Source organism: Vombatus ursinus, unplaced genomic scaffold, assembly GCF_900497805.2.
Source record: "Vombatus ursinus unplaced genomic scaffold, bare-nosed wombat genome assembly UNPS02014798.1, whole genome shotgun sequence".
Taxonomy (NCBI): Eukaryota; Metazoa; Chordata; class Mammalia; order Diprotodontia; family Vombatidae; genus Vombatus; species Vombatus ursinus.
In genome coordinates, this window is record NW_020954576.1 from 21,068,725 (window position 1) to 21,082,842 (window position 14,118).

Below are 14,118 nucleotides of genomic sequence, written 5' to 3' on the forward strand. Positions count from 1 at the left end.
AAATGTCTAACAATTTTATGAAATTTAAACTCATTTTTTCCTTCATTATTCTTCAAAAGAGAGTTGTCAGTGACCCATTGTCCTTATCACCATTCCTCTAAAGCCCAGTTTTTTAATCTTCTTCCTAAATTGCCAGTTGAAGTAGAACAGCTGGGTGGTGCAGTGGATGCAGTGATGCAGCTGGGGGGTGCTGCCTGGAGTTAGGAAGACTCATCTTTGTGAGTTCAAATCTGGTCTCAGACATTTACTAACTGTGTGACCCTGGGCAAGTCACTTAACACTATTTGCCTCAGTTTCCTCATCTGTAAAATGAGCTGGAGAAGGAAATGGCAAACTACTCCAGTATCTTTGCCAAGAAAACCACAAATGGGGTCATGAAGAGTCAGAAACAACCGAACAACAACAACAACAACAACAAAAGTTTGAAATAAGAGTTCAAATAATCTGTTGAGACTAGATCTACAATAAAATGGCAGCTGTGCCTGTCTTCTATATAGCACTTAGCACAGGTGTTTAATAACTATTTACTGTTATTACAGTGATAAAGTAAGCCGATTTAAAAACCTGACAACTTGAAGATTTTTTTATGTAAAGAGAGGTTATTATGAGCTCTCTCTTCTTAATCCTACGCTATTTGCCCTCAGAATCATCCTGTAACCTATCCTCTTTTGTTCCAGGCTCAGAGAAAGAGGGGGCCCTTCTCCTTGTCCTGGCCAAGAACTCTACTTTTGCCCTTGATCCCATCCCCTCCTATTTTCTTTGGGAACTTGCTCCCTTTCTCAATCCCCAATCTCTTTATTCACTGGCTTATTTCCTGTTTCCTGATAACATTCCTAAATCTTCCCTATCTTTAAAAAGGGTGGCTAGGTGGCAAAATTTTGTGAGTTCACATCCAACCTCAGACACTTAATAGCTGTGTGACCCTGGACAAGTCACCTAACCCTGTTTGCTTCAGTTTCCTCATCTGTAAAATGAGCTGGAGAAGAAAATGGCAAACTAGTCCAGTATCTTTGCCAAGAAAACTCCAAATGGGGTCATGAAGAGTCAGACATGACTGAAAAACAACTAAACAACAAAAATCCTTAAAAAACCTTCCCTTGATCCTACCATCATCCTTTCAAGCAGTCATCCTATGTAACTTCTCCCTTTCACAGCCAAACTCCTAGAAAGGGTCAGCTCCACTCATTGCCTCTAATTCCTAATCTCCCACAGGCTTCTCAACCCCTTGCAATGTGTCTCCAACCCAGTCACTCACCAGTTCTCTCCAAGTTTGTGAGTAATCGATAAATCACTAAATCCAGTGGTCTCATTCTGTTTCACATAATCACACAATTTCACAGTTGGAAGGGACCTTAGAAGTTCTCCCTATGACATTCCTGGCAAACAACCCTCCAGCCTCTGACTGAGGATCTGTATTTATGGACAGCTCAGTTTGTTAAGACTTTTTTCCTGACAAACCTAAAATTGCTTCTTTTAAGCTTCTACCTATTGATCTTGGTTCTGCCCTCTTGGGTCAAACAGTACATGTCCAAAGCCTTTTTCACATGACACCCCTTCAAACAAGTTGGAGAGAATTGTGATGCCCCAACCCTTTTCCGGGCTAAATATTCCTAGTTTTTTCAACTGACCCTCAAAGGGCATGGACTTCAAGCTCTGGACCATCCCAGGTCCCTTTGTTTTAATCTTGTGCTGATCTCTCTGGCCATCCAGCCAGCTCTGAATCGATCAAATTGTACTGCCTTCTCACACACAGATCTCCATTCCACCCTTTCTACCCCATGTGAGGGTACCAGATTGATTAATCCTTTGCAAAAAAATGTAGATAAACTTTATCTGTAGCATTCCCCAGTCTACCAGGACAGTAATGTTAACCAAAAAAGGAAATAAAACTTGTCTGAAAGGACCTGTTCTTGACAAAACCACTCTGGCTGTTGTGATCACGGTTTCTGTCTATAGAAACTCATTAACCATGTCTTTAATAATAGCTTTCTAGAAGAATAGAACTTCTAGAATAATAACTTTCTAGAATTTCACCAGGATTAGGCATGAAGCTCCTTGCCTTACAGTTTTAAACACTCTCTTCTCTTTTTTTTTTTTTAAAGGCAGTTGGGGTTAAGTGACTTGCCCAGGGTTACATAGCTAGTAAGTGTCAAGTGTTTGGTCTGAGGCCGGATTTGAACTCAGTAAACACTCTCTTCTCTTTTCTGAAAGTCTGCAAAGCATTTGGTCCTTTTCAATTTCAATTATATTTCTCCTCTTCTTCATGATCTTTCAAGTAACCATAACTTTTTGAGGGTACAGAGTTCTCTAGTTCATCTGGGAGACTTGGATTCACCAAGGGCAGCTAGGCACCCTATTACTATCTCCTTCTTTATCTAGGGCAGAGGTGTGCTGGAGCCAGCTCTTTCCTGTTGTATTTTCGATGTGAGCTTTTTCCCTTAGGAAATCAGTAAACACTACAAATCAGGGTTTTATTTATTGTTTTCTTGATTGTCTAGACATAAGGAAGAAATGAAAAAAATATTAATAATGCAGATTAAACTTAAAAGTATATCCTGCTACAATTCCCCCCCCCCTTCCCTCTGAGAGTCAGTTGTTAAATATTTATCAGCTCACTCCTGATCTAGGGTACTGGAATTGGTACCTAGGAGCCTTTTTTATTCTGCCCTTTCCTATCCCAAAGGTTATTCTTCTTGACTAAGAGGACAGAGCAAAATTAAGAATTGAGTAGCTCTGCCTTCTCTCTGATGTCGTTTATAAACATGTCATCCACCCTTAGTAGGGGTCCTGGCCATTCTTTGATCCTCCTCTTCCCTCTAAAATAGCTAAAAAAAACCCTAAACCCACATCTTTTTTTTTTTTTGTTGTTGTTGTCCTTAGCTCACTTCAACAACTTTTGCACATCCTAAAATTTATATCCCCTGACTATATTCTTACTGTGTCATGCCAGGCTTTTATATTCATCCTCTGGTACGTGACCTTTTACCATCTTCTTTGTGTGTTTTTTTTAAAGTCTTGGGACAACTCTTGTTCTTTCTCCTTTTGGGTATTTTTTTACTTTTTGTCTTCAAAACTTCATTTTTGAGAGTTTCCCATCACATCACTGAATCTGGGGTGCATGTCAGGTCACACACAGATGTCCTCTCCTCTATCACAGTTCTAGAAGGGATTGGCCACTTCACTCCCACCTCTCCAAATCCCTTAATTTCCACCCTAGCAGCCATTTCCTTCTTAATGGTGAGAATATGATCCAGATTAGAATCTTCCCCTTGTTGGTTTCTCTACTTTTTGAAGGATGAAAACATCATGAAGGGAAGCCAAGAAGTTATTAGCAGCTCTGCTTTCAGCAGAGAAAGAAATTGCCAGCAGATGTCCCCCACCTCTCTCCCAGGCTTGTGATATATTTCCCAAACTTCTCTTTTATTTCCTCTTTTCCAGGTGTCCTTTAGTAATTTGTGATGACAGAGTTATTTTTGTTTTTCCCCTGCATTGATCTTTTCCCAGATGTTCTTCATGTCCACTCTGCTCTGGTTCCTGGGTTTTCTTTTTTTTTTTTTTTTAATTTTCAACAAATATTTAGTAAGCACCTACTGTGTACAAAAAGAACATAGTGGTGCATGTGCTTGAGGGTAGAGGAAGGAACACTATTTAAACAAGACGTAATCCCTGCTGTCTTATAATTTAGTATGGAGATAAGACATAAAAATAGTTTGGTAAAGTGAAAAGTGTCTCAGATCCCATCTATGCCATTTATTACTTATATGACCTTGGGCAAGTTCATTCATCTTTCTAGACCTCAGTTTCCTCATATTTATTTATTTATTTATTAATTTATTTATTTTGAATTATCAACAATCACTTCCATAAGCTTTTGAGTTTTAAATTTTTCTCCCCCTTCCTCCCCCCTCCCTTCCCAAGACAGTGCGCAATCTGATGTAGGCTATACATATACGTTCCTATTAAACATATTTTCACATTAGTGGTGTTGTAAGGAAGAATTAGAACCAATAGGAGGAACCACCAGAAAGAGGAAACAAACCACAACAGAAGAAAAAAAAATAGGAAATAGTATGCTTTGATCTACTTTCAAACTGTATAGTTCTTTCTTTGGATGTGGATAGCATTTTCCATCATGCGACCTTTGGAGATGTCTTACATCCTTGTATTGCTGAGAAGGGTTAAGTCTATCAATATTAGTCATTGCACAACGTGGCTGTAACTGTGTACAATGTTCTCCTGGTTCTGCTCACTTCACTCAGTATCAGTCCGTACAAGTCTTTCCAGGTTTTTCTGAAGTCTGCCTGCTCATCATTTCTTATAGCACAATAGTATTCCATTACATTCATGTAACACAACTTTCTTAATATACTTCATACCCTTAATATCCTGCACCAGGCTACCATTTTTTAATTTTGTAAATAAAATCTTGGGAATAAGGTATGTGTATACAGAGCCATACTTGACATCTCTGTAGAATTTGACATTATTCACCAGCCCTTCCTTCTGGATACTCATGGAAGTGCCTTTGTTATATTACTCTCTCTGGTTCTCCTTCTACCTGTGTGACCATTCCATCTTCGTCTCCTTTGCTGCTATGTTCTGTTCTATCACTGTGGCTGTCCCTAGGGCTCTGTTCTGGGCCCTCTTCTTTTCAGTCCCTATGCTCTTTCTTCTGGGGATATCATCAACTCCCAGTTTTAATATATCTGTGCTCCATATCCATCTAAGCATAGTCCCTCTCTCCTGGGCACCAGTCCTGCATCACCAGCTACCTAGTGGACATTTCACACTGGGCACCTAAACTCAACATGTCCAAACCAGAATTCATTATCTTCCCTCTCCCCCTCCCCCACCCCCATCTTTTCTCATTTCTGTTAAGGACACCATTTTCCTTCTAGTCACCAAGGTTTGCCCTGGACTCATTTGCTCTTCCATCTCCTCTCTTTCTCATCTCCTACATCCAATTAACTGTAAAGCCTGTAAAGGACTGTAAATTCTACCTGTCCATATCTTTTACACTCATCTACCTCTCTGCTCACACAGATACCACCCTAGTTCAGGTCTTAGTCACATCTTACCTTGACTTTTGCATTAGCCTCCTAAATGGCTTTCTTGTTTCCAGTGCATCTTCCACAATCTGACAAATAATTTTTCCAAAACATAAATGTGCCATTCCTCTATTCAAGAATCTTCAGTGGGTTCCTATTACCATTAGAATAAAATGCAAAATCCTTAGCTGAGTGTTTATAACACTTAAAAATATGGTACCACATATATAACCTATATCAAATTATACTGTTTTTTTTGGAGGAGGAAGGAGAGAGAAAATTTGGAATTCACATTTAAAAAAAATGAATTTTACATGTAATTGGAAAAAATAAAATGCTCTTAAATTTAATAAATAAATAAATAATTAGAATGTGGTGCCAGACTACCTTTCCAGGCTTATTACATATCTCTCCATTTTATGCACATACTCTTTGTTTTAATTACACTGGCCTACTTGTTCCTTGAACTCAGCACTTCAACCCCATGTTGTCTACTTTTTATTTATCCAAAATGTTTTGTTGCCATTTAAGTTTATAAAATATCTCCTGGGTATTTGGTATAGCACCAAATCTTCAGAGTAATTTGGGCAGTATTGTCATTTCTGCTGTATTGGCAATGGGAGACTGTTCCTTAGGAGATAAACAAAGAGTGTGTCAGTGGGCAGTCTGACCCAGTACACGACTATGTGAGTTCCTAAGGGGAATGATCTTCCCAGCTGGGGAGAGGGTGGTTCAGGAAAAATTTCTGTTGGCTTTTGAATTGAACTTTATGCCATGGGTAAGATCTGAGCAGGCGAAGAGAGATTGGGCCTTACAGGCCTAGGGAGCAGTAGGAGCAGAGGCACAGAGATGGAGAAATAAAGGACATTTCACATTGGTTGACCTATTCATAGAATTTTTTTTAAAAATATTTTTTACTGTAAACTTGATAAGAGAAAAGAATAGTCATTTATATAGTGCTTAAACTATGTGCCAGGCACTGTGTTAAGCACTTTACAAATATTATCTCATTTGATCCTCACAACAGCTATTGTTGTCCCCATTTTACCATTGAGGAAATTGAGTCAGACAGATATTAAATGACTTGCCCAAGGTCACACAGCTAATAAGTATCTGAGGATGGAGTTAAACTCTGGTATTCCTGACTCTAGGCCCAGTGCTCTATCTGCTGTGCCACCTAGCTGCCTCTATGTCACACAATAAATATGAACATTTAAAAGAACAGAGAAAGCGGATTGTATATGAAACTGCAAACTTCTTTTTTATAAGTTAATTTTAAATACTCATATATTTGTATGTGTATATATGTGTCTGTGTGAATACACACACACACACAATATCAAAACTGCCTTGCTTTTCTATGCTCCCTTCTGAACTTTCTTCTGCTCTCTTCTGTGTATTTCACAAAAATGTTTCAGTGACACTTTTTTTTTTGCATCATTTTCACTACCCATCAATTACTCCCTGTACTCCCCGCCCCAACACACACACATAGAGGCTCTCCCTTGTAACTAATAAGTATAACCAAGCAAAATAAATTCACGTATTGACCATGTATGAAGATGCATGGCTCATTCTGTACCTCGAGTCCTTCACCTTTCTGAAAGGAGTTGGGAGGCATGCTTCATCATTGTTCTTCTGAAATCATGTTTGGTACGGGTAGCTAGGCGGCTCAGTGATTAGAGTACTAGCCCTGAAGTCAGAAGAACCTAAGTTCAAATCTGGCCTCGGACACTTATTAGCTCTATGACTCTTGGCAAGTCACTTAACCCTGATTGCCTCAAAAAAGAAAAAAAAAAGTGGTGTGATAAAATCATATTTGGTTATTGCATTGATCAGAGTTCTTAAGTCATTCAGAGTTATTTTCCTTTATATTGTTATAGTTGTTCATAGAGTTTTCATTTAAGGACTCCCAAATATTTAACCAACTTATACATGTATATGCATATAATTTATAATAAATATATCAGTATTTAACTAATTCATATAATATTTATATAGTTATTTAATGCACATAATATTTTATATATAACTAATTTAATTTATATATTATATAAAATTTAATATATATACACTTACACACATATACATGTGTATATATATACATATTAGCTTCACAACTTTAAGGATCCATAAATCAGTGTAGGTACTTTTTCCACCAATGCAAATTTCAAATCTGTCTGTAACTTAGTAAGTCAAATTCAAGATATTTATTTGGAAAGGCAGACAACTTGCTCCCTCAAAGGTTTTTTTTTGAAGTGATCAACGTATTTCATTTTATTTTTCAGGGAAATTGGTACTATTATCAGATCATTAGGGTGCTGCCCGAGTGAAGGAGAACTACACGATTTGATTGCAGAGGTAAGTAGGACTAAAAAGATTTTGCCTCAGAATTTTTTTTTTTTAGGCAACTTGCCCAGGGTCACACAGCTAGTAAGTGACAAGTGTTTGGTCTGCAGTCAGATTTGAACTCAGGTCCTCCTGACTTCAGTGCTAGTGCTCTATCCACTGCGCCACCTACCTGCCCCCAGAGATTTTTTTTTAAGTCCTCGAAAATACTTGTCATATTTAAAAAAAAAATATGTAAGAGGCAGGGAAAGATCCTGGATTTGGGAGTCAGAAGACCTGGATTCGAGTTCCAACTCAGCCAGTTATAAGTTATGTGACCTTGTTCAAGCAACTTGGTCTGCCTGACCCTCAGTTTATTTTTCTCCCTTAAAGAACTGTCAGGCAGATCATCTGAGATAATAAATAGAAACATTACACAAATGTAAGCTATTGTTGTCTTGTAAATAAATATTTTTTTTAAATAACATCCTTCCTTCCTTTTAGTTAGGGGAGCCACATTCAGAGAGGCCGACAGCAAAACTTTAAAATCAACAAATCAGTATTTGTTACGCGTTGACTACGCACTGAGCTAAGCGCTGTTTGGGTGTCCTTCTCAACATCCATACTAAGGTCCACAGTAAGAGGGCTAAGTGCTGTTTGGATGTTAAGGCGCTTCTTGTCTTGGAAGAGGTTACAGTCCATTTTGGGAGAGAAGAGTAAAGTACACATGAAATAACAAGCAAATGATATGGTAGTATATAACTGAGAACTAAATTATGTGATGCAGACTAATTTCTGTAGAAGTTAAAAAAGCTTTGTATTTTAATTTGTTTTTAATTATGTATATGTATGTGTGTATATATGTATATGTATATACACACATAACAGTATTCACTAAAACTATCGGATCTACTGGTTAAAAAGTATAACAACCCTATGAATGATTGTTCTAAATTGACCTGGTTCCAGAGCCAGAAGATTGGAATTCAAGTTCCACCTCTGACATAGTGGTTCTGTGACCTTGGGCAAGTCGCTTAACTTCTGAAAATGCTTTTAGATAACTCCTAGGGACTATATATTTTAGTTAGTCAACAGTCGTTTATGTGTTAGGCATAGTGCCAAATATTAGGGATGCAGAGAAAGACAAAATCAGTCCCTGACCTCAAGGCTCTCACATTCTAATGTGGGAGTTTTGTTGTTCAGTCCTGACTGAACTGGCTGACTTCATGACCCCATTTTGGAATTTTCTCTCTCTTTTTTTTTTTTAATTTTCTTAGCAAAGATACTGGTGGTTTGTCATTTCCTTCTCCAGCTTGTTTTACAGATGAGGAAACTCAGGCATATAGGATTAAATGACTTGCCCAAGGTCATGCAACTAGTAAGTATCTGAGGCTAGATCTGAACTCATGAAGATGAGTTTTTCTGACTTCAGACCTGGCATTCTATCCTTTGTGACTCAGTACCATCTTGGTCACAGGCTGATGAGTTTTTCAGCCACAGTATGGCTCCCAGATCTTTTTACACTGAGTTCTAGTTAGAAATATTTCAGTCTATGCCAGCGGAGGGAGTTCCCACACAACAAAACCCCAGATTGCAATCCATTTACCACGGGCTTTCAACTGAAGTGTCCTCCTCCACTCCTTACTCTCTCACCCCACATATCCAAGCAGTTGTGAAGTCCTGTGGTTTTTCCCTTTAGAACATCCCTTGCATACACGCTGTTTACTCCTTTGACATTGCTGCCACCCGGGTATAGACCTCATCATCCTTGTGTGCCTGCAGACCACTGCAATAGCCTGATGGTTGACCTCCTTGCATCTCTGATTAGAGAAATTTAATACAAGAGAGTTTTTCCCATTTGACCGTTTCCTTCATATCCAAGGTGCATTTTGTCTGTGCAGAAGCTTTTCAGTTGCGTGTAATCAAAGCTATCCACTTGATCTTTTGTAATTGCTTCTGTCCCCTTTTTGGTTAAGAATACATCTATTAGCTATTGCTGTGAGAAGTATATGACCTATTTCTCTTCTAATTTTTTTATAGCATAACCTTTAATATTAAGGACGTCTATCTATTGAGAATATATTGTGGAATATGGTGTAAGGTGTTGGTCTAAGCCTATTTTTCAGCAGTTTTTATCAAATAAAGGTTTTTTTTCCCCCTCTAGATAATTTATGTTTTCTACTTTACCAAACCTTGGGTTATTGAGATTCTCCTTTGTCTAGTCTGTATCACTGATCTGTCTCTCTATTTTTTAACCAATACCAAATTTTTTTTGATGATTGCTGCTCTATAATATGTTTTGAGGTCTGGAAGTGCTACCTCTTTCAGCATTTCCCTTTATATTCTAGATATTTGTTTTTCAAAATGAATTTTGTTATTATTTTTATCAAGTCTTATAAAGTACTCCCTTGGTAATTTGATGGGAATAGCATTAATAGTATAAACTAACTTTGTATAGTATTGTCATTTTAATTCTATTGGCATGGCCTAGCCATGAGCACTGAATGAGCACTCCAGCTATTTAGGCATTGTTCTTTATTTCTTTAAGCAACACTTAAATTGTAATTAAATCTATACAAGTCTTTTGTTTGCCTTTGGAGGTTGATCCCCAGATATTTTATGCATTTTGTGGTTATCTGGAATTAGGTTTCCCTTTCTGTGATTGCTTCTTGGATTTTATTATTATTATATAGAAATGCAATTGACTTCTGAGGGTTTATTTTGCGGCCTACAACTTTGCTAAAGTTATTGTCTCAATCAGTGCCTTTGTTGATCCCCTGAGATGTTTCAAGTATACCATCAGTCAGTCAATAAACATTTACTATGTGCTGGGCAAACCAATGACCTATTTTCAGTCCTCATTCTACTTGACTTCTCTGTAGCTTTTGAGACTGTTGACCATCCCCTTCCATGACTTCAGTAACACTATTCACTCTCTCTTGGTTTTCCTCCTGCTTATCTGACCACTCAGTCTTAGTATCCTTGATGGTTCGTTATTTTTTTTCCTTCCCACTAAGTATGGGCATCCCTCACAGCTCTGTTATGAGCCCCTTTGTCTTTCCTCTCTACATTCTCTCCATGATACCCTCAACTTTCATGTGTTCAAGTGTTATATTTATGTATATGACTCCAAAGTGGATATATCATATCCAGTCTTAATCTCCCTCTTGAACTCTAAGCTACATTTTCAACTACCTGCTGAATATCCCATAGGTATCTCTAACTCAACATATCCCAAATAGAACTCATTCCATTTTGCCCATAAAACCCATCCATCTTCCAGAATCTCCCTGTGAGGGCACTACCATCCTTCTAGTCACTCAAGTGTGTAACCTTGGAGATATCTGTGTCCCTACCCTGCTGCTCACTGCCTTCCATCTTCAGTCAATTGCCAACACATCAGTTCTGTCATTGCATTTTCCATGTCCATCCCCTTCTCTCCACGAGTAGCCATTGCCCTAGTTCAGACCCTCCTCCTTCCTTAAAAATGAAATTTTGGTATATTTCCTCTATCATTTCTTAATTGTGCTATTTATAATCTTACTAATCTAATTATAGCCAACATTTATATAGTGCTTACTAAGAACCAGGCACTATACTAAGCACTTCAAATTATCTTGTTTTTACCTTTACAACAACCTTGAGAGGTAGTTGCCGTTATTTTCCCCATTTTACAAATGGAGAAACTGAGGCAGACAGCAGTTAAGTGACTGACTTGTCCAGGATCACACAGCTATTAAGTGTTGGAGGTCAGATTTGAACTCAGGTCTTCCTGACTCCAGGCCCGGCCCTCTAATCACTATGCTGCCTAGCTGATCTTTCTCCTTCCGGTTTCTCTGCTTTTGCTGAGCACCTTCTTACCTTGGAGATGTTTCTGCCCTGCGGTCCCCTCTTCTGATCAATGAGTGTCTGGCCCATTATTTCATTCCTCTGTGCCCAGGTGATGCTCACTTGATGCCCAGAATCACTCCCCACTTGATGGACTTTTCTGTCTGCTCACCACCAGCGTTGCCCCATTATCCCTCCTTCCCCCATCTTGCTCTTCCCTTTCCCAGTCCCTTTTATGTGTTATCTTCCTACATTACCATGAGGGTGGGGGCCTTTTTTTTTTCTTGTTAATTTTTGCTAGTATTTGTATCTCCAGTGCTTAGCACAGGGACTGGTACATAGTGAGTACTTAAATGTTTTATCTATCCTAACGAACACTTTATTGATCTCTTGCCTTTCCAGTCCTTCTTCCACAATTGCCAAATTCCCAAACACAGGTCTTACCCTGTCACTTCCCTACTCAAAAAATCTCTAGTGGCTCCCTATTGCCTCTTTTAAAAATTATTTATTTATTTGTTTTTTTGAGAGGAGGCAGTTGGGGTTAAGTGACTTGCCCAGGGTCAGACAGCTAGTAAGTGTCAAATGTTTGGTCTGAGGCCAAATTTAAACTCAGTTCCTCCTGACTACAGGACCAGTGCTCTATCTACTGCACCACCTAGCTGCCCCTGAAATTACTTTGTATTTACTTGTCTGTGTATATATCGTATCTCCTCAGTGGAAGAAAAGATCATTGAGGGCTGGACAATTTTGAGTTTGTCTTTATATGCCGGGCACTTAACAAGATTGTAACTTAATGCATGTTTGTCCAATTAAGTATCATACTTATGGACAAAATGGAAGGATCTGCTGTTAGCATAGTTAAGCTGGATTCAGGGATGATTGACTAAAGGCATTGCCATGGCTGGGTTGATGTCAACTTTGAGAAGATCTTTTATGGGAAGCCCCAGGGATCTATCTATCTATCCTGGGTCTATTTAATATTTCCCTTTTTTCAATTAAAAAATAAGCTGACTAATATCTACCTTTAAAAGTGTTAAGATTAAAGCATTCTTTCTTCCTCTTCTTTTTTCATTTCTTTTTATGTCTCTGGGTTCAATGTGTTTATATCATATGCCTGAGTTATGCTCTGGTTTTCATTATAATTTTTACACTTTCCTTTCTGACTCACATACCCCCACATCATTTGGCATGATGACCAACTCCTACTTTTTAAGAGACCTAGTACCAGAATAGCAGCAAGTGCTGAAGGTCAGGACTGAGAAACATTTTAAGTGCTCTGTGAGTGGTGCTTGAAATATGTCTGACTCTGAATATTACCAGTTTTTAACCTTCATAAACTCTGAGATTCAGACTTCTCAATTATTAAACATTCAGCCTCTGGGCAGACTTAGTAAAATAGTTCTAAGAAAAACTCAGTATTAAATGTTTTAACATTTGGTGAACTTAACAATTTGAAATATCTATGAATTTTAAACCTTTGGGTCATCCCCAACCATTCAAATAAGGAAAGGAATTATAGCTTACATCTATGTGAAGTACCTTCTTGAGTTCTCTGTACCTCATGGGCACTGTTATTAAATAATGGTGTCAAGGAAACATGATTGTCAAGTGCAATTGCCACACAATAGAAATAAACCTCTTAGAGTTGTTCCCTGGCACTTATGAACCATGTCAAACCTTTTTTAAATCTTCGATGTTATCACAAGTTCCCTTATGTAATAAAAATAACAAAGAACAAAAGGTTGCTAGATTATAATTAAATAATAGCTTTTTCTTTTCATTGTGTAAATGGCCTAATTTTATCTTAACTAAAAACTATAGGAACATTTTAGTTAATGAAATGGGATCTTATGAAATCCATATCATCAGGAAATGAAAAAGTAATTTTCTACAAATTTTTTTTTTTAAAAGAGAGATAAATTCTTGCTCTCAATTGTTCTGTCTCTTAGGATTTAACTGTCCCTAGTTTCTTCAAGGATGGTAGGTGAGAAAGTTGCACTGATATTTTATGTTAGATGTTGATATTAAAAATTCTCATCAGTTTTTATTCTGAAAGATTCTGGGGAGATAGAGCTGCATAATTTTGGTGACTGCAGTGGCATAGCTTTTTTTTTAAAATAGTTTTTTCCAATTCCGTGTAAAAATATTTTTTAAATTTGTTTTTTAAAATTTTGAGTTTCAGTTCTCTCCCTACCTCCCTTCTATCCTCCCTCATTGAGAAGACAAGCAATTTGATATCAGTTATACATGTACAGTCTTACAAAACATTTCCATATTAGTCATGTTGTGATAAAAAAAAACTCAAGAAAAATAAAATTAAAAAACAGTCTGCTTCAATCTGCATTCAGACACCATCAGTTTTTTCTCTGGAGGTGGATAGCATTTTTCATCATAAGTCCTTCAGAATTGTCTTAGCTCATTGTATTGCTGAGAATAGCTAAGTTATTCACAGTTGATGATTGTACAATATTGTGTACTGTGTACAATGATCTTCTGGTTCTGTTCACTTCACTTTGCATCAGTTCATGTGAATCTTTCCAGATTTTTCTGAAAGCATCCTGCTCATCATTTCTTAGAGCACAATAGCATTCAATCACAATCACATCCCACAGCTTGTTCAGCCATTCTCCAATTGATAGGACTTTGCCACCACAAAGGGAGCTAAGTAGTATAGCTTTTGATGGTACACTTGCTTGGGCCTTCTAGGCTATCACTGCTTATAGTCTTGAGAGAAGTGCTTAATCTAGTTATGAAGACAAAGAATACATGTAAGAAATAATTTGAGAACTGAGATTATACAGTTAGGGGAGTACTGAGGGACAGAGTAAAGGAATGATCAGAAGGAGTTGGTAATCCATCATGATGTAATTATCAAGCACTTGGGACAGCCAGGTTGTATAGTAGGTAGAGACCT

General features: G+C 37.8%; 1 protein-coding gene across 2 annotated transcripts in view; it reads left to right on the top strand.

Annotated features, from left to right (window-relative positions):
• Positions 1-14,118, top strand: part of LOC114049965 (dynein regulatory complex protein 8-like) — a 117,476-nt gene that overhangs the window by 73,086 nt on the left and 30,272 nt on the right. For both annotated transcript variants that reach the window (XM_027871453.1, XM_027871452.1), the window contains exon 3: positions 7,337-7,409. In XM_027871453.1, the coding sequence (XP_027727254.1) occupies positions 7,337-7,409 (73 nt within the window). The remainder of the gene's footprint in view (positions 1-7,336; positions 7,410-14,118) is intronic.